This window comes from Rhinoraja longicauda, chromosome 31 (genome assembly GCF_053455715.1).
Source record: "Rhinoraja longicauda isolate Sanriku21f chromosome 31, sRhiLon1.1, whole genome shotgun sequence".
Lineage (NCBI taxonomy): Eukaryota > Metazoa > Chordata > Chondrichthyes > Rajiformes > Arhynchobatidae > Rhinoraja > Rhinoraja longicauda.
The window spans coordinates 11,104,490-11,128,199 of record NC_135983.1 but is presented as its reverse complement, the minus strand read 5'-3'; the positions used below and the strand labels follow the sequence as shown (position 1 = coordinate 11,128,199).

The following is a 23,710-nucleotide window of genomic DNA, read 5'->3' as shown; positions in this document are numbered from 1 at the left end:
AGAGATGATGCCTGACCTGCGAAATTACTCCAGAACTTTGTGTCCGTCTTTGGTGTAAACCAGCATCTGCAGTTCCTCCCTGCACCCAAACCCAGCTCAGCTGTTCTCTGAGAGCTCCATCTAATTTAATGACAGCATTTTTTGTTTCATACCACGAAGGCAGCTCGATCCGAGACCCCAAAGCGTCGTGGGCAGAGGCAGGTAAATTCACCTTGGCGGTTAGACTGGCCCTTGGCACCCTGATTTGTGGACAAGACCTTACACTGAAGTACATCTTTGAGATTCACACCCTCCACTTTTTCAATGAACATTCTTCCTACAAAGCTCTACGATTCAAAACCCATGTCTCTGAGCAAACTTTGCATCACCCATTGCAACCCTGCATTACAAGTACAGATTCTCGTTGAAGAGAAGACTTAAATTGGAGAGTCTCTGCTCTGTAAACAATGTACTTGGCCAATATACTCCGGTTCCTCATTATCTCGTCAGCTGAACTTCTCTCCCTGGTAACTGGCAAGATTTCTACTTACGACACACCGGTGATGTTACTGGAATGACAATGACTTGGAAGGGTATTGACATCGATATTTATATACTCTGGTTCGTAATCTCTCTGGGAAAAGAACTGACAGTGAACATTGCACTGACTTTCTCTGCTCTGAAGCCGGTGAACTGTCGGACGATGTCTGTTTTCACAGAAAAAGACACAAAGTGCTGGCATAACTCAGCGGGTCAGGCAGCATCTCCGGACAACATGGTATGGGTGACGTCGAATCATACCATGCATGAGTACAGTCAAGTCATACACGTGCACGGCAGGGAGTACAAGGAGAAAAACACCAGCGCGCAGAATATCGTGTCACAACACTGTAACGTTAGTTACAATAAAAAGTGTACGGTCCACAGTGAGGTAGGTTGGAAGATCGAGACTACACCCTTAGCTTATAGGAGGTCCGTTCAATAGTCTGATAACAGCAAGTCAGAAGGTGTCACTGAATCTGGTGGCATGTACTTTCAAGTGTGTAGGAAGGAACTGCTGATGCAGATTTACACCAAAGATAGACACAAAATGCTGTCGTAGCTCAGCGGGACAGGCAACATCTCTGGAGAGAAGGAATGGGTGACGTTTCTGGTCGAGACCCTTCTTCTTGATGTCGCCCATTCCTTCCATCCACAGATGCTGGCCTGTCCCGCTGAGTTACTCCAGCATTATGTGTCTATCTTCGCACGTACTTTTATACCTTGTGCCTGACGGGTGAGGGGAGCAGAGGGAGCGATCCGGGCCCCCATGGTCCTTGATTATGTTGACTTGACGTCAATCTGTGCCCGTGGAGATTGGCATGGTGTGACGTGCGGAGGACTCGGGCACAAGTTCACAAGTTATAGTAGAACTAGGCCATTCGAGTCTACTCCGCCATTCAATCATGGCTGAATCCCATTCTCTTGCCTTCTCCCCATAACCCTTGACGCCCGTTGTAATCAAGATCTTACCTGTCTGTTGGTCGCATGCCAGGGCCAGGCCGTTACACTGGCAGGGTTGACATCCAGTTTCACTGAGCTCATAATGCAGCACCTGACAACTGCCGCATTTGAGGCCGGTCACCCCAGGTTTGCAGCTGCATCTTCCAGTGCTGTAGAAAAACACACACGAAAACATGTCAGAGCATGGAAATTCTGCTCCACCACACAGCACCAATGATCTGACTTTAAATCTACTCCTCAATATTGGCCCGAGACATAAGGAACTACTTTTATGCCTTTAATGGCGGCACAGTGGCGCAGCTGGGACCGCCACTGCCTCACAACGCCAGAGACCCGGGTTCGATCGTGACCTGGTTTCTTCCCACATCCCAAAGACGTGCAGGTTTGTAGCTTAATTAACCTCTGTAAATGTGTAGGGGGTGGATGAGAAAGTGGGATAACATGGAACTAGTGCGAACGGGTGGTCAATGGTCAATGCGGACTCAGTGGGCTGAATGGCCTGCTCCCATGCTGTATCTTTGAAAATCGAGACTGAAATTGGAACTGCAGATGCTGCTTTACAAAAAGAGACACAAAGTGCTGGAGTAACTCAGCGGGTCAGGCAGCATCCCTGGAGAACATGGACAGGTGGCATTTCATGTCGGGACCTTCTTCCTTAATAACTATTGATAGATAGGTGGGTCTGTGCAGAAATTTAACTTCATCGTAAAAAGTCGTTTCAGTGGTGTGCAGAGCTCAAAATGTTCTCCATTTGACTCAATGCCAATTGTATCCAGCCCCACACACAGCTTTATCATTACGTCTGTTCAGTTGTTGAGTGCTCACACACTAGTTTCGGGAACTCCGTTGGCTTTTTTTAGTAAACTAAATTTCAAGGAAATTATGTCAATGTACAATTTAAAACTTTCAGAACATAGAACATGGAACAGTACAGCACGTGAACTGGCCCTTCGGCCCACAATGTCCGTACCTGAACATGATGCCAACTCTTATCTGCCTGCACATAATTCATACCCCTCCATTCCCTGCATATCCATGTGCCTTTCCAAAGTTCATTAAATGTCACAATTGTATCTGGGGGGCAGCACTTCCCAGACACTCATCACCCCCTGTATAAAACTTGCCCTTTAAATGTCCACAACAATGCGACATTCCCACCCTGGGGAAAAGGTTCTGACTGTCTACCCCATCTATGCCTCTCACAATTTTATATCCTTCCATCAGGTCTCCCTTCAACCTCCAGAGCATCAAAAAACATGTCACCTGCTCTGTCCTCTGAACACAGGGGAGATGTAATGAAAAGGACTCAGCACTAACTTCAAGGTTCCTCCATAAAATTTGGTAAAGTGCAATGTTGAATCTATATACTAAAACTCTCGTTTGTTTGTTTGTTTGTTCTTGAACTACAGCCAAAACGGCACACGATAGCGCGACCATTTTAGGCCCACCTTACTCACCGTCGTCCCTTTGGTGCTAATGGAAGAAGTTTCATTGAAATCGGTGTTATATTTTTAAAGTTATTCACATTTTAAAGTTTAAATCTATCTTCTAGGGAGGGAGGGGGGGGGGGGGGGGGGGAGGGAAGGAGGTGGGAGGATAAGGGGGGTTGAGGGGATGGAGTGGGGGGGAGGGGAAGGTGGGGAGGGGAAGGGGGAGAGGAGGTGGAGGGGTAGGATGGGGGGAGGGGGGAAGAGGGAGGGAGGAGGGGGTGAGAAGGGGAGGGGAGGGGGAGAGGGGAGGGGGGGGAGGAGAGGGTGCTGCAACAATGTAGGAGAGGTTTGGGCCCAACGGGTCCACTTGATCTAGTATGTTCCAAAATTGGACTTTGTCCATGGAACTGACGCGCTTCAATGCTGAGAACAACACTCTGCACTGTATCTCCTCTTTTAGCTCTAGCTATTGTACTTGAGTTTGACTTGATTGTATTTATGTCGAGTATTATCTGATCTGTTTGGAGAGCGTGTAGGACAAAGCTTTTCCGCGTACCTCGGTGCACGTGACGATAATAAACCGAAACCTAAACCCGAAGCTAAAGAAAGAACCGAGACAATCGCAAACATTTGCTCAACCGTGACCACCAGTTCAAGAACAGCTTCTCCCAAGCAACAATCAGGCTCTCGGAAACTACCCAACACCAACCTCAGCGACGTTGACCTCTGATGGACTGGGTCTTTGGTTGCACTACAGAATTCAGTTTTGCACTATTATGGTTACCTGGCATTGCAGCTATGCATTTCTTGTATTATTCATTATTGTTTATTTATTTGTTGTGTTCCGGCATTAATCGGTCTATTAAGGGCCACAAAGAACAGTTTCATTGTTCCATTGCCGGTACATCCGACAATTATACACACTTGACTCGTGTCCCTGGAGCACCTTGTGGTGTCATCAATATCTTGTCATCCGTAGCTAACACAGGGTTTGCAAATTCTACCAACAGCATCAATGAATAACACACAATCAGAATTTAGGTCTATTCATAAGACTTTGGAACTACCAGATGTGGTTTTCAAAGACTATAAATATTCACGCTTCACGCATCACAGGGAAATCGTTTACTAGTTCACCCAACGTTCCCTGAGAACTCTGTCCGCTTTGCATCTCTCCAGTTGTAACTACATGTTCAGAATTTCAGTGCTCTGTTCCCCATACAGATGACAATTAAATACAGAATCCCATCTCCCCCGCACCCTTTCTTCCCCCCCCCCCCCTCAACCCCTGTGTCCCGGCTGGACTCGCACTTATTTCTTTCCTTCTCCTCCCCCTCCACCCTCATTCCTTCCTCTGACTTCACAATTTGTAACTCTCCAATCCTTTTGTCTCACACCTTCGGTTTTAATCTCTGCCCATCGTTCCAGCAATCCGCCTATCATAATCCCCCTCACCTGTGTCCACCTATCACCCACCATGCTTTGTCCTGCCCCTCTTCTCTCCCAGCTTTCTTCCCCCCACCCCCCTCCATAAACAATCTGAAAGAAGGTCCCGGCTCGAAACGTCGCCCAGCCAGTGTTTCCAGAGATGCTGCCTGACCCGCTGAGTTACTCCAGCACTTTGCTGCCTTTGTCGACAGTTAAATACTCTTGACTCAAGGCATCAATAAAGAGAATGCAAAGCTTATTCAAAGTGTTTAGAAACTGCGCACAACTTTTCCCAAAGATTCCCACTGTAGATTCAATGACTGATACCTTCAATGTATCTGAGACAATGGATGGGAAAATCTCTGAGCTGTTTAGAAAATCGCTCAGAAGCTCCTGTGGCTAATAGGCTCCAAGCGCTGATTTACTGCTCCATTAGGAAGCGTGGCATTGAATTTCTCCAAAGACCAATGTACTTCTTTTCACTCTTAAACAGTTACTTCCAAGATTAAATTAGTTTCTTGGTTCAACTGCTTTCGGCAATAACTCACGACGTAGTGAGGAAACATGGTATTGAGAGCAGCGTTAATGGTATTGCACCATCCTCCAGAGTGCCATTAGTTCTGGGTTGGAATAACAATTCTTTGGTTGTATCCATAGCCACGTTGTAAATATGCCTTGCTATCTGTTTCCAAGTAGCGCTTCACACCACACTACCAAAACGCCTCCATGTTGCAAAATCTAAGGACTCCCAGAAGATCCAACACAATTTAAAAGTTAATAAAGATAGACACAAAGTGCTTGAGTAACTCAGCGGGTCATGCAGCATCTCTGGAGAAAAGGGATCGGCGACGTTTCAGACTGAAAGAAGGGTCCCGATCCGAAACATCACCCATGCTTTTCCTCCAGAGATGCCGACTGATCTGCTGAGTTACTCCAGCATTTTATGCCCATCTTTGGTATAAAACAGCATCTGCAGTTCCTTTTTATTAGCACCAATAATTGTTAGTTTTCTGAAGAATATGAAGAGCCCGACCCGAAACATCACCCATCATTTTTCTCCAGAGATACTGTCTCACCCGCTGAGTTACTCAAGCACTTTGTGTCTATCTTTATTAACTTTTAAATTGTGTTGGATCTTCTGGGAGTCCTTAGATTTTGCAACATGGAGGCGTTTTGGTAGTGTGGTGTGAAGCGCTACTTGGAAACAGATAGCAAGGCATATTTACAACGTGGCTATGGATACAACCAAAGAATTGTTATTCCAACCCAGAACTAATGGCACTCTGGAGGATGGTGCAATACCATTAACGCTGCTCTCAATACCATGTTTCCTCACTACGTCGTGAGTTATTGCCGAAAGCAGTTGAACCAAGAAACTAATTTAATCTTGGAAGTAACTGTTTAAGAGTGAAAAGAAGTACATTGGTCTTTGGAGAAATTCAATGCCACGCTTCCTAATGGAGCAGTAAATCAGCGCTTGGAGCCTATTAGCCACAGGAGCTTCTGAGCGATTTTCTAAACAGCTCAGAGATTTTCCCATCCATTGTCTCAGATACATTGAAGGTATCAGTCATTGAATCTACAGTCATTGGTCTATCTTTGGTATAAACCAGACACTGCAATTCTTTGAGTCTACATTGTTAAAAGTTAATAACTTGTGAATGGCTTTTTTAGTAGTTCTGGTGAATTTTAAGTAGGAAAGAACTGCAGATGCTGGTTTAAATTAAAGATAGGCAAAAGATGCTGGAGTAACTCAGCGGGACAGGCAGCATCTCTGGAGTGAAGGAATGGGTGACGTTTCGGGTCAAGAACCTTCTTCAGACCCACGGTAGGTACAAAAGCTGGAGTAACTCAGCGGGTCAGGCAGCATCTCTGGAGAGAAAGAAATGGGCGGCGCCTCGGGTCGAGACCCTCCCCCAGACCCACCATCAGTCTGAAGAAGGGTCTCGACCCGAAACGTCACCCATTCCTTCTCTCCAGAGATGCTGCCTGACCCGCTGAGTTACTCCAGCATTTTTCGTCTATCTGGTGAATTTTAACATGGGCATCCACCGACTATTTGTGCAGCTAAAATCCACATCATAACCCAAAGTAAAATATCTGGAGTTAAAATGGCAGGGACCACGTGGGACTCTCACACTGTAAACTTCAAAGTCAACGACCCTCAGCTGGAGAGTCCTTGAGGTTGTTGTGAACAGCTTTGTGCTTGTAAGATTGCCCAAAGTTATGATTATAAGTAAAGTACTGTAAGATTTGAGAAGTTTTCCCTCATTCTGCAATCAACACCAAACCAAAGAGCTGCAGTTTGGACATTTTAAACGGGAGACTGGGGCTGATAGCGGAGAAAGGCTGCGGTCAGTTTACCAAGGGATGTCACAATCCGTGGGTCCTAAGATGGCTGCAGGACCTCGTGACCAGCCACAAAAGCAAAAACCTTACAGCCCAGTCTCTAGGTTTCTGCAAAGCCACGGCCAGAACAATGGATGGATATTGGCCATGCAGAAACCTGCGAAACCAGGTCGAAGTCCAGACACTGGGGCGCTGACATCAGCATACTCACAATGCCCCAAGCCGACCTACACAGTTCATCTCGTTAAGGGGGCACAATAGCCCATAGAAAACTACCTGGTAGGTGATGGGAAACCAGTTAAACCCATCACCTCTCAACGAAATACCAATTAACATACCGTCTGGCCATCCCCGGTACCCCCGGACATAACGCAGGACAAAGGGAAAACTCAATACATATCTTTTAAACAAAGAGATCCCGAGATCTGGCGGGAGATAGGACGGGCCAGAATTAGTATAACTGGCCACGACTTTTGGGTTTTAAACGCATGCAAGTCAAACTGCAAGGAACGCAAGCCAGGAAGAAGAAAAGACAGACTGGAAAAACACGCAAGTCAGAAGAAAAGACAGGCAAAAAAGGCGTGCAAGACAGAAGTCAGAGGACGCAACAAACGGCACGGAGAACAGCGGAGACTCACCGAGAAGAACGGAAGGAAGAAACTCACGGAACAAGCACGACCCTCACGGAGAACAGCGGAGAAGCAGCACGAACAGCCAGTAACCCCAGTAATAGCCCCATGGTGAGCATGTACCCCGATCCTGCACATCCTGGACATAGTTTAGTGTAGAGGGGAGGGTGGTTTAATTAACGTGGGTGTATAAGTAAATATGTGTTGGCCAATTTTGCGATGTGTCGTACGTTCCCCATCTTACAGTCGTGTATATGTCTTGTAGAACTGTACGTTTTATGATTCATAGTCAAAAGTATTCATGTATATGTCTTGTAGAACTGTACGTTTTATGATTCATAGTCAAAAGTATTCATGTAATTCGGTATGTGTCTTATAGATATGTCTTATAGAACTGTGAAGAGCATTCATGTACAATAGTCCCAAGCGCTCAATAAAAGCCTTTTCCATTTAAACCCTGGTCTTCAAATCTGGTCTGGTTGAGTTTTTCTGCACTATCAACGCTCCTGCGTCTAAGTCCAGTGTCTAGAACCGTAGGGGGTGAGTGGGTCGAACCACTCACGGGGAACCAGTGTGCGCGGCCTGGTCGAGGGATCAGAGCAAAGCACGGGGACCTTAGGTCGGGCGAAAGCTCGGCGCAGAAACCCCTTACAGTACTGGGCTGCTATTGGTACCAGCAACATCCAGCGGACAACTGCTGCTGTTTAAAAGCCAACAGTTCACTAAATCAAATCCGATATTCTGCAGACCCACCAGCAGAAGGGCTCGTGGAAGCAGATCCCGTCATGTTGTGCCAAGCCTTGGTGTGTACAGAGGTTAGAATAACAAGCCAATAAAGGTGCTACGAAGCATTCACGCTCGCATTTCACCAGCTTGCTCCAGGGTGTTACTTATTTTAAATTGATATGAAGTTGTTGTGTTGAACAGACTCACAGTAACAGCAAGGAAAATTACGCCAAATGTAGACAAACAGGACCGACACAGGTAGACAACCTGGTCGGCATGGATGTTGGGCCGAGCGGCCTATTTCCCTGCTGTGTAACTATGACTCTTTTACCTTTGTTGCACTCCTTCTTTATATTAGACCATAAGAGATCGGGTCAGAATTAGGCCATTCGGCCCCTCGAGTCTGCTCCATCATTCGGTCATGAATCTATTTTTCCCTCACAACCCCATTTTCCCGCCTTCTCCCCGTTGTCTTTGGTGCCCTTACTAATTTTGAACCTATCAACCTCCGCTTTGAAAATACCCACTGACTTGGCCTCCACCTCCGTCTGTGGCGGTGAATTCCACAGATTCATCACCCTCTGGCTAAAGAAGTTCCTCCTCATCTCCATTCTAAAGGCACGTCCTTTTTTTACTCTGGTGCAAGACTCTCCCACTACTGAACATCCTCACTGCATCCACTCTACCGAGGTGGGGAGACCAGATTAGAACACCCAACTTTACAGATACCAACGGTGTGGACACAGCACAGAAATGCAGCAGGGATGCGGTGCCATGCAGTGCAAGTGCAAGTGCAGTAGGGACAGGACACGAGTGCTGCACTGAATCAGCTGTGATATAACATTGGTGGTGTACGGGTGCATGACATGTTGCAACAGGACATGTTGCAACACAGAAACAGCACAGACAACACAGGCGGAGGAGTGCACAGGTGAGCCGTGGCATCTTTGATTGGTGATCTATCCTTGGGGTGGTATAGTGAGACAGAGGTTCACCTGCACCTCCTCCAACCTCATCTATTGTATCCGCTGCTCCAGATGTCAACTTATTTACATCGGCGAAACCAAACGCAGGCTCGGCGATCGCTTCGCTCAACACCCGCGCTCGGTCCGCGTTGACCAACCTGATCTCCCGGTGGCCGAGCACTTCAACTCCCCCTCCCATTCCCAGTCTGACCTTTCTGTCATGGGCCTCTTCCAGTGCCATAGTGAGGCCCACCGGAAATTGGAGGAACAGCACCTCATATTTCGCCTGGGCAGCTGGCAGCCCAGCGGTATGAACATCGACTTCTCCAACTTTAGATAGTTCCTCTGTCCCTCCCTTCCCCTCCTCCTTCCCAGATCTCCCTCTATCTTCCTGTCTCCACCTACATCCTTCCTTTGTCCCGCCCCCCTGACATCAGTCTGAAGAAGGGTCTCGACCCGAAACATCACCCATTCCTTCTCTCCTGAGATGCTGCCTGACCTGCTGAGTTACTCCAGCATTTTGTGAATAAATATCCTTGGGGTGGCATTGAAGGTCACTAGCGTTTAGTTTGGGTTCATTTAATTTAGTTTAGAGATACAACATAGAGGCAGGCCATTCGGCCCACCAAGTCCGCGCCGACCAGCGATCTCTCTGTACGCTAGCTCTATCCTACACATTAGGCACAATTTACAGAAGGCAATTGACCTACAAACCTGCACCTGTCTTTAGAATGTGGGAGGAGGCCGGAGCGCCCGGAGAAAAGCCACACGTTCGCAGGGAAACATGCAAACTCCACACAGACAGCACCCGTAGTCAGGATCGAACCCGGGTCTCAGACGCTGTGAGGCTGCAACTCCATTGCTGTGCTACCGCGCCATGTGCAGTAGTGTCATGGTGCAGATTTCCTGACAGCACGCTATACAAGCAGAGATAGCATTTAGTATCGCCTGCATCCCAACTGTGGGATCAAATTGTGTTTTGCTGTAGAAAAACTCGACGTCAGCTGTTTGACATGCAGTAGTTGAATTTGCAACCTGTAGTGTTTCTCCCTTTATTCTCAGCTCTGGTTCTCATTAGCAGCCAATCCTCCTCGGTTCCGAGTCGTCTGTTCAGCATTAAACAATGCCGTAGAAAGCACCTGAATGAAGCACTAACAGATTGCAGGCTTGCAACTTCTTTCAAAACGGATGCAAGCTCCCTGGGCAAAACGTACTCACTGCAAGGTGGAAAGTAGACACAAAATGCTGGAGTAACTCAGCGGGTCAGGCAGCATCTCAGGAGAGAAGGAATGGGCGACATTTCGGGTCAAAACCCTTCTTCAGACCGATGTCAGGGGAGGGGGCGGGACAAAGATAAGATGTAGTAGGAGACAGGAAGACAGTGGGAGAACTGGGAAGGGGGAGGGGAGAGAGAGGGACAGAGGAACTATCTGAAGTTGGAGAAGTCAATGTCCATATCGCTGGGGTGTAAACTGCCCGAGCAAAATATGAGGTGCTGTTCCTCCAATTTGCGCTGGGCCTCACTATGACCATGGAGGAGGCCCAGGCCAGAAAGGTCAGACTGGGAGTGGGAGGGGGAGTTGAAGTGCTGAGCCACCGGGAGATCAGGTTGGAAATGTACCTTAAAAGCCACAAACAGGAGGACTCTCCGTCAGCATCATAGAACAAAGACTGAAGTTTGCCTTTAGATTTTTATGAAATAGGTTTAATTTCCATAGAGTCATAGAGCAGGTCCATGCAGCACAACTTCTCCGTGCCAACCCCCCCCCGTTGGCTACCCGTGCTAGTCCCCTTTGTTTACATTTTGCCCATGTTGCTCAAAACCATTCCTAATCCATCTGCATGTCTTTTAATTATAATTGTAGCCGCCTCTGGGTAAGAGTTGCAGGAGAAGTCAAGGTGAGGATGAGCTCAGCCTGGTGAATGGGGCTGGGGATGGAGGGAGAGTGCTCAGATACCTGGCCAGGGAAGAAGGGATGGAGGGGAGGAGGGAATGGATATCCTACAAAAAAAAGATTGAAGTTTTGTTGAGGGCTTGCTGTTGAGGGCGTGCAGCGTAGGTTTACTAGGTTAATTCCTCGAATGGCGGGACTGTCGTATGTTGAACGACTGGAGCGACTAGGCTTGTATACACTGGAATTTAGAAGGATGAGAGGGGATCTTATCGAAACATATAAGATTATTAAGAGGTTGGACACATTAGAGGCAGGAAACATTTTCCCAATGCTGGGGGAGTCCAGAACAAGGGGCCACAGTTTAAGAATAAGGGGTAGGCCATTTAGAACGGAGATGAGGAAAAACTTTTTCAGTCAGAGAGTTGTGAATCTGTGGAATTCTCTGCCTCAGAAGGCAGTGGAGGCCAATTCTCTGAATGCATTCAAGAGAGAGCCAGATAGAGCTCTTAGGGATAGCAGAGTCAGGGGGTATGGGGAGAAGGCAGGAATGGGGTACTGATTGAGAATGATCAGCCATGATCACATTGAATGGCGGTGCTGGCTCGAAGGGCCGAATGGCCTCCTCCTGCACCTATTGTCTACTGTCTATTGTCTATTGTCTAAGTTTCAGTTTTCTTCCCCCAACAAAACAGAAATTAGGTCAAAGTTGTGCCAAACTACATGAGTCAATATCTGGAGAATTCTGACAAGATGCTGACAAGACGTCACTGTCATAGAGCATGGAAATAACCCATATCACCTGTCCTAACCATGCGCGTCTCCAAGAGCCCGAAAAAACATCACCTATTCCAGAGATGCTGCCTGTCCCGCTGAGTTACTCCAGCATTTTGTGTCTATCTTCGGTGTAAACCAGCATCTGCAGTTCCTTCCTGCACACTTGAAAGTACATGCCACCAGATTCAGTAACAGCTTCTTTCTCGCTGTTATCAGCATATTGAACGGACCTCCTATAAGTGTCTTTAAATGCTGTTATAATACCTGCCTCAACTACCTCCTCTGGCAGCTCGTTCCACATACCCACCACCCCAAGTGAAAAAGTTGCTCCTCAGATTCCTATTAAATCTCGCCCCTCTCACACACTTCCTGCACACACGGTCGTCAGGGACATTTGTCCGCTCCATGGTTCCCCACATTTGGCACGAGGGGCAGGTCACTCCACTGATTGCCATTACTGCCCCCTGAATACACACTTAAAAATAACTTCAATGACAATGGTACAGCGGTAAAGTTACTGCCTTACAGCGCCAGAGGGTTTGATCCTGACTGCGGGTGCTGTCCGTATCAGGTTTGTACGTTCTCCCCATGACCGTGTAAGTTTTCCCCGGGTGCTCCCGTTTCCTCCCACACTCCAAAGATGTATAGGTACATTATCCTTAGCCTGTAGGATAGAGCTAGTATAAGGGATGATCGCTGGTCAGCGTGGACTCAGTGGGCCGAAGGGCCTGTTTCCTTGCTGTATTGTCCCTCGTGCATAGAATAGTTCTTGGTTCTCGGTCCTCCAAAATATTCCAAATGCATTTTAAACTGGAGATGGCGGAGTATGGACTTAAGCAAGAAGGGCTTCTTGGAGAAGAAAGAGCTGCCTTAAATAGTGATAGTGTACAGGGATCGCTGGTCGGTGCGGATTCGGTGAGCCAAAGTGCCTGTTTCTGCGCTGTAAGTCTAGCCTTGTAATCATGTACAGTCTTTCCGCTGATTGGATAGCATGCAACAAAAAAGCTTTTCACTGTACCTCGGTAAACGTGACAACAAACTGAACTAAACTCAACTGAACCAAGATTCCTCCAAAGAAACGAGGAAAAGAACTGCAAGCTCAAACTGAACCCTGAGTTCAAGGTCACTTCCACATCAGCGGCTGTGTTCTGCTGCTTGAGTTCTGGAGCTGCTGTAAATGCAGAGAGCCTAGGCCGAGATTGTTTCCTTAAGGACCAATCTTAAATCTTTGTCTGTTTGCTAATCATCGAACATATCCTTCAGAATGCCCCATGGAAGCCCATTGTCTGGCAACGATTTGTCAGGGCTGATAAATATGCTCTTAATTCTACAAAAGGCCAAGGTTTAATTTATTCACGAGCTGCCTACTTCAAGCATTGCTATGGCAACAGTAAGAGCAGAAGCTCTCAATGCATAGCTCAGTCCCAGGGTGGAACAGCACTGGTGTGTGTGCACAGATACATTTCCTATCTATGCCATTCTCTGTCTGTCATGTTGTCTGGCAATAAGAACACAATACATTATTAATAAATGCATCTTTCCACCATGGCTGTAGGAATTTTTTTTTTGTGATACCGCGCGGAAACAGGCCCTTCGGACCACCGAGTCCGCACTGACCAGTGATCACACCATACACCAGTGGTATCCCACACAATAGGGACAATTTACAGTCTTTACTAAAGACAATTAACCTACAAACCTGCATCTCTTTGGAGTGTGGGAAGAAACCGGAGAATCCCGGGGAAAACCCACAGGTGGAATGTACAAACTCCGTACAGACAGCAGCCGGATCCTGGGTCTCTGGCGCTGAGGTAAGGCAGCAATTCTTGTTATTGAGGGCGTGTAACGTAGGTTCGCTAGGTTAATTCCCGGAATGGCGGAATGTTGAAAGACTGGAGCGACTAGGCTTGTATACACTGGAATTTAGAAGGATGAGAGGGGATCTTATCGAAACGTATAAGATTATTAAGGGGTTGGACACGTTAGAGGCAGGAAACATGTTCCCAATGTTGGGGGAGTCCAGAACCAGGGGCCACAGTTTAAGAATAAGAGGTAGGCCATTTAGAACAGAGATGAGGAAAAACCTTTTCAGTCAGAGAGTTGTGAATATGTGGAATTCTCTGCCTCAGAAGGCAGTGGAGGCCAATTCTCTGAATGCATTCAAGAGAGAGCTAGATAGAGCTCTTAAGGATAGCGGAGTCAGGGGGTATGGGGAGAAGGCAGGAACGGGGTACTGATTGAGAATGATCAGCCATGATCACATTGAATGGTGGTGCTGGCTCAAAGGGCTGAATGGCCTACTCCTGCACCTATTGTCCATAACTCTACCTCTGCACCACTGTGCCACATATTGAGGAGTACTAGATCACGAGGAAGCACAGATGAAGTGAACGCTCACAGTCTTTTTCCCTGGGTGGAGGATTCTAAAACGAGGGCATCGGTTTAAGGTGAGAGAGGAGAGATTAAACAGGGTACTTGGGGGGAACACTTTCACTCAGAGGGTAGTTCGTATCTGGAATGAGCTGTTAGAGGAAGCTACAGAAACAGATCCAATTACGGCTTCCAAAGGACATTTGGAAAGTTTAAAGAAGATTTATGGGGCAAGTTTCTTTACAGAAAGAGTGATGGGTGCCTGGAGGGGTGTGGATCACATGCAGGCAGAGGAGATTATTTTATCTAGGCATCGTGTTCAACACAGACGCTGTGGGCCGAAGGGCCTGTTCCTGTGCTGTACTGTACTGTGTTCGATAAAATTCACTTGGGCACTGGTTGATGATCAGGTGATGTGAATTACAAGCGGCAAAACACAAAAGGAATCAAATCCAGGATTAAAGGTGATCCTTTAATAAAAAGTGCTTTACGTCTAATCTTGGAAGTACTGGCGATAAAAGCAGGTTCGTTTCCATGCCAACAGGCTCCCCACTAATCTGGTGCAAGGTGAGAGGCGAGGTTGTGGTTATTGTTCAAGTGGAAGATTGCCAAGGTCAGGAGTTGGCGGGCAGAGCTCAGAGATTAGAGTGCCACACTCACACACCGCCCTTGCAATCCAAGGTTAGCCCTTGCACCGGAACCTGCACTTAGAGTCATAGAGTCATTCAGTCTGGAAACAGGCCCTGTGGTCCAACTTGCCTACACCGGCCAACATGACCCTGCTACACTAGTCCCACCTGCCCGCATTTGGCCCTCATCCCTCCAAACCTGTCCTATCCATGTACCTGTCTAACTGTTTCTTAAACGTTGGGATAGTCCTAACCTCAACTACCTCCTATGGCAGCTTGTTCCATACACCCACCACATTCCCAGAAGATAAATTGGCATTATCATCTTAACTGAATCCCTCTCTCTTTCTCTCTCTGGACAACATTTATAGAGGCATAGAATCTTACAGCGTGGAAACAGGCCCTTCGGCCCAACTTGCCCACACCGGCCAACATGTCCCATCTACACAAGTCCCACCTGCCTGTGACTGGCATTTATTTAGAGTCTAGAGAAACAGGGTGGAAACAGGCCCTTCGCCCATCGATCACCAGCATACTAGTTCAATGTTATCCCACTTTTTGCATCCTACATACTCAGGGGCAATTTACAGAAGACAATTAACCTACAAATCTGTACGTCCCTGGAGGGTGGGAGGAAACTGGAGCACCCGGAGGAAGCCCATGTGGTCATAGGGACACACGAGAAGCTGGAGTAACTTAGCAGGACAGACTGGAGAGAAGGAATGGGTGATGTTTCGGGTCGAGACCCTTCTTCAGACTCATAGGGAGAATGGACAAACTCCACGCAGTCAGCACCTGAGGTAGAGGATTGACCTTGGGTCCCCTACAGCTGTGCCACTACGCTGCCCACTAATTTAAAGTCCAAACTTCCTTTCAGAAGGTGGGGGGGTGAGCTGCCTTTTTAAACTGACCGCAGTCAGAGGGATACAGATGATCCAATGGTGGCGTGGGGGAGAGAGAGTCCAGGAGTCCAGACGCAGCGAATATATATTTCGAGCCACAAGATGATGTATAAGCTTCGAGGGGAACCTCTGAGCTGTTCGGCAGATGAAAACTTTCTGCTTAACATTCAATCCGCATGAAATAACAAAATCACTGATTAAACAGATGAATGCTTCTTTGATGCCATTAAGCTGGAAAGAGTGCTGAGAAGATTTACGGAGACGTTGCCAGGATTTGAGGGCCTGAGCTAGACATGACATCCTCTCTCCCCCAGTGATTAGAAGAGACTGCAAAAGGCAATAAGCATGTGTTCATTTTAGTCCTGTGATTTACCTTAAAATCAGCTTCCGCTTGAATAGAACACGAAGTGCTGGAGTCACTCAGCGGGTCAGGCAGCATCTCTGGAGGACATGGATGGGTGACGCTTCAGGTCGGGACCATACTTCAACTACCAGTGATTCAATCTCAGCAGGGCTGTAATGGAGGGCTCTATTCATCAGTCTCTTGTGAAGTTTGATGTGAAGAGAACATTTCATATTATTTTGCGCTGTTATGGTTACCTAGTGATTTACTATGTTACGATTACAGGTGCACCCCGCCTTACGATGCTTTGACTTACGATGTCTCGACTTTGCGATGGTGCAAACGGCGGCGAGGCGCAGCTCGCTTCCGGCCACGTGACCGCGTGTATTCAATGCATTTCGACTTAGGATATTTCCGGTTCCGATGGGTTTCTCGGAACGTGACCCCATCGTAAGTTGAGGAGCACCTGTAGTATGTGTTTATCTGTGTGTCACTGCGTTAAGAATAAGGTCACAGTTTAAGAATAAGGGGTGGGCCATTTAGAACGGAGACGAGGAAGAACTTTTTCAGTCAGAGAGTTGTGGATCTGTGGAATTCTCTGCCTCAGAAGGCAGTGGAGGCCAATTCTCTGAATACATTCAAGAGAGAGCTGGATAGAGCTCTTAAGGATAGCGGAGTCAGGGGGTACGGGGAGAAGGCAGGAACGGGGTACTGATTGAGAATGATCAGCCATGATCACATTGAATGGTGGTGCTGGCTCGAAGGGCCGAATGGCCTCCTCCTGCACCTATTGTCTATTGTCTATTTATGGACCTGGAAAGCTGCAGCAAGTAAGGATTTCAATGATCAGTAGCCGGTACATATGGACATTTTATACTCTTGGCCATCGCAAGGGACAACTACAACCGATTTCAGAGTGGCACCGTGGCACGGCTGGTGGAGTTGCTGCCTCACAGCACCAGAGACTTAGCTTCAATCCTGACCTCAGGTGTTGTCTGTGTGGAGTTTGCACGCTCTCCCTGTGACCACGTGAGCTTCCTCCGGGTGCTCCGGTTTCCTCCCACATCCCAAAGACGTGCGTGTTTGTAAGTTACTTAGCCTCTGTAAATTCCCCCTAGTGTGCGGGGAGTGGATGGGAAAGTGGGCTGACATGGAACTAATATGAATGAATGAATGAATGAGTGGTCAGCATGGACCCGGTGGGCTGAAGGGCCTGTTTCCATGTTGTACCTCTCCGTCAATCTTTCAGTGCGAGACTGACATTGAGAGTTGCTAACGGGTGCGATGTGTTTTGTTTCTTTGTAGAAACAAGGGACCCATCCCGAAACGTCCCCTATCCATGTTCTCCAGAGATGCTGCCTGGCCCCTTGAGTTACTCCAGCACTTTGTGTCCTTTCGTGTAAACCAGCATCTGCAGTTCTCTGCCTGGCCTGCTGAGTTGCTCCAGCACTTTGTGTCCGTTTTTAACAATGTGTTTCTACTTGAATTTGTCAGGAGACAGAATTTCCAACGCGCTTTCTTTCCGCACACCACTTTCCCCTTCAGAGACACGCACCCTCGGATATTGCCCAATGCTCCCTTGTCGGGGGGGGGGGCTTTGATCTTTGACTAACAACCCACAAACCCGAGCGGTGCTGGCGTGAGCAGCACGCATTGAGACATCTGGCAAAACCTAGCAGGACTTTCACAGGCGATTTTCCATTAGCAGAGAGTGCTCCCAGCCGCGAGATTTCCACATTTAAAAGTGAGTTATGTGGTTTCAGATTAACAATATCTAAAGCGTTGACTGAAATGCATTTAACATAAATTGGGGTTTAAATAATGCAGGAGTGCTGTCATCAGATTACTGTCCGGGTTCTGTCTAATTCTGTGGTGCCTGTATTCTTCCTGCAGTTGATGGGAAACCAGCAGGGTGTGTGTGTGTGTGTGTGTGTGTGTGGTGATCTACACATCCACCTGCAGTTTCCAGGTATGTACCCACTTTATCTGCCTAGCCCAGCTGTGTGCTGTGCATGTACGCACGCAGTATTTTTAAACACAACGTCAATTAAACAGGTGAAGTGAAGGTGAGGAGGGAAAGATTAAATACTACACCGAGGGCTAACTTGTTCACACAAAGGGCGGAGGGTGTATGGAACAGGCTGCCAGAGGAGGTAGTTGAGGCTGGGACTAGAACGTTGTTTAAGAAACATTTAGGCAGGCACGTGGATAGGACAGGTTTAGAGGGATTATGGGCAGGCAGGTGGGACTAGTGTAGACAGCACATGTTGGTTAGTGTGGGCAAGTTGGGCCGAAGGGCCTGTTTCCATGCTGCGTGACTCCACAGTTCTAATGGATTTACACTGTCAATATTGTTAATCCACAATTCGGAACGGTTCAGGAATGCTCACAACTCTTTTCACTTCTTTATTTAACCTTCCTCAGCGAGGCAAGATCACCGAGGCTCGCGATGGCCCCGTGTAAAGTTCATTTTAGAGAGGCAGCCTGGAAACAGGCCCTTCAGCCCACCGAGTTCACAACAACCACCAATCACCTGTTCACACTGAAGATGGACACAAAATGCTGGAGCAAATCACCGGGTCAGGCAGCAAAATGAACAGGCGACGTTTCTGGTCAGGACTCCTCGTCAGTCAGATGAAGTTGTCCTGCCCCGATACGTCACCTACCTACTTTCACCAGAGACGCTGCCTCACCTGCTGAGCATTTTGTGTCTTTCATCGGTATAAACCAGCGTCTGCAGTTCATTTGTTATTACACCCATTCACACCATTTCCATGTTGTCCCACTTTCTCATCCACTCCCAGGGCAAATTACACAGGGCCAATTAATCTACAAACCCGCACGTCTTTACGATCTGGGAGGAAACCGGAACACCCGGAGAAACCCCATGCAGTCACAGGGAGAGCGTACAAACTCCGCACAGACAGCACCCGTAGTCAGGATCTAACCCAGGTCCCTGGCGCTGTATGGCAGCAACTCTACCACTGCGCCACCGTGCCATCCTGATCTGATATTCCTGTTTAAGGTTGGAATAAACCAGAAAATGTGGCTATAAACGATAAAATATTTGACCTTCTGATTAATCATCCTGATTTTGTCTTCGTTATGTTTTGGCCCAGTTTGTTTTTAAACTGTGAAGTATAACCTATATCCTATTTTGCAGCTAAAGTTTCCAAGATCTCCTCTGCTTGCTTGCTCTGAGGTTGACAAACTGTGTTGAAAGCAGTCATCTTTAGAATTGGCAGAAGCCCAAAGTACAGTGGTAGACAGGCAAACAGTGTTGACATACTCTAAGTAGAACCAGCTTCATGCCTGCCGGGCGTTCTGTTTGTTATTTATCCTTGGTCCTCTCAGCACATCCACATCTGGAGGACAGAGCTCCAGATGTGGTGGTGAGGATGCACTTACAAGAAGGTCATTTTCCATGGAGTACAGAGCACCGGAAACATCTTTGCTTCTCTTCCCCCTGGCAACGAACCATCAGGCTCATGAACATTACATAACACAGCGTCAGCAATTACGATTGTCTTTGGTTGTACCACACACTTTGTACCGGGTAACCTACCTGGTAAGGCAATTTTAAATGCCTCCACCTCCAGCTTCCACACCTTCCCTCTCCACCCTGGCAGCACGGTGGCGCAGCGGTAGAGTTGCTGCCTCCTTACAGCGCCAGAGACCCAGGTTCGATCCTGTCTACTGTTGCTGTCTGTACGGAGTTTGCACGTTCTCCCCGTGACCGCGTGGGTTTTCTCCGGGTGCTCTGCTTTCCTCCCACAATCCAAAAAACGAGCAGGTTTGTAGGTTAATTGGCTTCGGTAAAATTGTGAATTAGACAATAGACAATAAGGTGCAGGAGTAGGCCATTCGGCCCTTCGAGCCAGCACCGCCATTCAATGTGATCATGGCTGATCATTCTCAATCAGTACCCCGTTCCTGCCTTCTCCCCATACCCCCTGACTCCGCTATCCTTAAGAGCTCTATCTAGCTCTCTCTTGAATGCATTCAGAGAATTGGCCTCCACTGCCTTCTGAGGCAGAGAATTCCACAGATTCACAACTCTCTGACTGAAAAAGTTTTTCCTCATCTCCGTTCTAAATGGCCTACCCCTTATTCTTAAACTGTGGCCCCTTGTTCTGGACTCCCCCAACATTGGGAACATGTTTCCTGCCTCTAACGTGTCCAACCCCTTAATAATCTTATACGTTTCGATAAGATCCCCTAGTACGTAGGGTAGTGCTGGTGTACCGGGTGATCGCTGGTCGGCGCAGACTCGGTGGGCCGAATGGCCTGTTTCCACGCTGTATCTCTAAAGTCTAAAGTCTAAATGTCTTTGCTGCTCTTGCACTGAGCACTGAACCATCAGGCTCTTGAACACTGCACTGCATTCCCCTCAGCAATTACAATCTTCTATAGACTGTGGCGTAGGGTGCACCACCTTCTTTGGTTTTGCACTATTCTTGTTACTTGCATTGCAGTTGTTGATTTATTGCATTTTTGATTATTATGCATTAACTGTGTGTTCTTGTGTTTTACAAGCCTGTGAAGCTGCAGCAAGTAAGAATGTAATTGTTCCGTTGTTGCCACATATGACAGGTAAATATTCGCTTGGCAATAGATCCCAGCATTGGGATCTGCATGGAAAAGCTGACACTGGAAGGAGAGTAGAATTTTTGTTGGTGTTCGGGGAGTCGTTGGCTCGGATTATCTATGATTGGACTTTACTGACGAAAACCTTGCACGAAAATCGTTATTCCCTTCTCATGTATCTGCACACTGCGGACGGCTCGATTGTAATCAAGTATTGTCTTTCCACTGACTGGTTAGCACGCAACAAGAGCTTTTCACTGGGCTTCGATTCACGTGACAGTAAACAAAACTGAACTGAGTTGGGCCGAAGGGCCTGTTTCCATGCTGTCTGATTCTACCCACACCGTCACCCCAGTGCTCACTGCACTGCCACCATGGCACGTGGCCGCACTAATGATGGCAAAGTCGTTTCAAGGATACTTCTCACCTCTCTCACAGTGTGGGAGGTTGCTCACAGGAAAATCTCAGCATTCTGTTCTTGTTCCAGTTACATCAATGTTTGGAAGCTCTTGGCAGATGGGGAAAAACTGTTTCCAGAAATAATGGATTTTAATCTTGTTTCTTGTAAGTGCTTATACATAAATCCTGAAACATCTGTGAATGTGTGTGTGTGTCTTGGGAGATACATGAGCCGTGTCCACAGACGACACAGTAGCCTGCTCTCGTACATCTTGAATCAGTCCGTGCGTTGCTGAGTTTTGGGGATTTGACATTTCCCTTTCTGCGTGTGGATAAATTCCAGCCAGGGTGATTTATCTGGACCGCTCCAGGGACGGCCAGCCAATGTGGAAAGTATAAGAAAATAACTGCAGATGCTGGTACAAATCGAAGGTATTTATTCACAAAATGCTGGAGTAACTCAGCAGGTCAGGCAGCATCTCGGGAGAGAAGGAATGGGTGACGTTTCGGGTCGAGACCCTTCTTCAGACTGATGTCAGGGGGGGGCGGGACAAAGGAAGCCAATGTGGAAAGATCGGCAGCAGGAAGCAGCTTAACTAAGCCGTGAATCTGCTTACGGTTCAGCTAAGCGGTGAAACAAATGAGACACACGAAGCAGACAGTGTCCAACACGCACACTAAGGGGAAGATGCAACTGCCTTCACCAAGCAAGCTTGCCCGATTGTCCACAACACCAAGTGCTGGAGGTGTGCTGGAGGTGTGCTGCACTCCTGGTGCACAAGTAAATAAAGTGTAGGTAGGCACAAAAAGGTGGAGTAATTCAGCGGGACAGGCAGCATCTCTGGAGCAACGGGACGGGTGACGTTTCAGGTCGAGACCCTTCTTCAGAAAGGAATGCAAGTTGTCAGGGTCCATTTTAGTTTAAGGTAGACACAAAAAGCTGGAGTAACTCAGCGGGACAGGCAGCATCTCCGGAGAGAAGGAATGGGTGACGTTTCGGGTCGAGACCCTTCAGTTCCATTTTACTTTAGTTGAGTTTCGAGGTACAGTGCGGAAGGAAACAGGCCATTCGGCCCATCGCGTCCGTGCCGACCAGCGATCCCCGCACACGTACACTATCCTGCACACTCTAGGGACAAAGTACACTTGTACCAAGCCAATTAACCCACAAACCTGCTTGTCTTTGGAGTGTGGGAGGAAACCGGAGATCCCGGAGAAAACCCATGTGGCGACGGGGAGAAGATACAAACTCCATAAAGACAGCACCTGTAGTCGGGATTGAACCTGGGTCTCTGGTGCTGTAAGACAGCAACTCTACCGCTCTGCCACCGTGCTGCCTGTTAATCTGTAATGACAGAGGAACTCAGCAGGTCAGGCAGCATCTGGGGGGGGGGGGGGGGGGGGGGGATGGGCGGACGATGTTTTGGGTCGGGACCCTTCCTCAGATTGATGGAGTGAGGGGGGGAGGGAGAGAAAGTTGGAAAAGAGAGGTTGGTGTTGGACAAGGCCTGGCAAGTAATTGGTGGATCATGTGAGTGGAGGGGGGTGAGTAAGTGACAAAGGTGAAAAGGAGTTAAAAAGATGTCAGATAAGGAGAGGAGGAGTGAAATATTTTTTAAAAGGACACAAAGTGCTGGAGTAACTCAAGGGGTCAGGCAGCCTCCCCGGAGAACATGAATAGTTGTCACTTACTCCACAGTTTAAGAATAAGGGGTAGGCCATTTAGAACAGAGATGAGGAAAAAAAAATTCAGTCAGAGAGTTGTAAATCTGTGGAATTCTCTGCCTCAGAAGGCAGTGGAGGCCAATTCTCTGAATGCATTCAAGAGAGAGCTAGATAGAGCTCTTAAGGATAGCGGAGTCAGGGGGTATGGGGAGAAGACAGGAGCGGGGTATTGATTGAGAATGATCAGCCATGATCACATTGAATGGTGGTGCTGGCTCGAAGGGCCGAATGGCCTACTCCTGCACCTATTGTCTATTGATCGGCGACGTTTCAGGCCGGGACCCTTCTTCAGACTGATTGTGATAATAAGGGGGAAGAATCTGGCAGAGTGTTTGGGGCTCATTCTGAAGAAGGGTCCCGATCCGAAACGTCACCCATCCATGTTCTCCAGAGAATGCTGCCTGACCTCCTTGAGTTACTCCAGCACTTTGTGTCCTTTCGTGTAAACCAGCATCTGCAGTTCCTCGTTCCTACTGTGAAATGTAAAGCTGGAGGGAGGGAGGGATGTGGGTGGAAGGGGATGGTCTGGAGGGGACAGAGGAGGAACGAAGGGGAAATATGTGCCTGGGCCTGGGGATGGAAGATGAGTGTGCAGAATCGTCCTGTGTTTAGGCCGCCTCTCTCCCTCCGGTCCAACCACTACCGAGGTTCCGCAGAGACGCTGATAAGTTGCTGACGTGTCACAAATTAAATAAATTAGCTGGTCCACTTCAGCCACAGATCTGCCTAATCTTACACCCTCTCCTCTGGGCCCGGCGATGCCTCAGTAGATCACTCCCACACTGCTGGAGAAAGCCTCATTACTGCAGTGATTAGCAATCAACATTCTGTACACTAATTAAAGTAATAGACAATAGACAATAGGCAATAGGTGCAGGAGTAGGCCATTCAGCCCTTCGAGCCAGCACCGCCATTCAATGCGATCATGGCTGATCACTCTCAATCACTGGAGAAAGACATCAGATTACTTCCAGGAGATTGGAGTGATTTAGTTATTTATTATTTTGGGGGGCGGGGGCAGGGCTTGCTTTTCTCGGGGTCACGGTTCCTTGTTGCGCTCCTGGCTGTTTGATAAAG

At 47.8% G+C, this 23,710-nt stretch overlaps 1 protein-coding gene across 1 annotated transcript in view; it reads right to left on the bottom strand.

Moving 5' to 3' along the window:
• The window catches only part of LOC144608281 (multiple epidermal growth factor-like domains protein 9), a 170,483-nt gene that overhangs the window by 67,058 nt on the left and 79,715 nt on the right, over nucleotides 1-23,710 (bottom strand). The window contains exon 3 of the mRNA XM_078425897.1: nucleotides 1,492-1,631. Coding sequence (XP_078282023.1) covers nucleotides 1,492-1,631 — 140 coding nt within the window. The remainder of the gene's footprint in view (nucleotides 1-1,491; nucleotides 1,632-23,710) is intronic.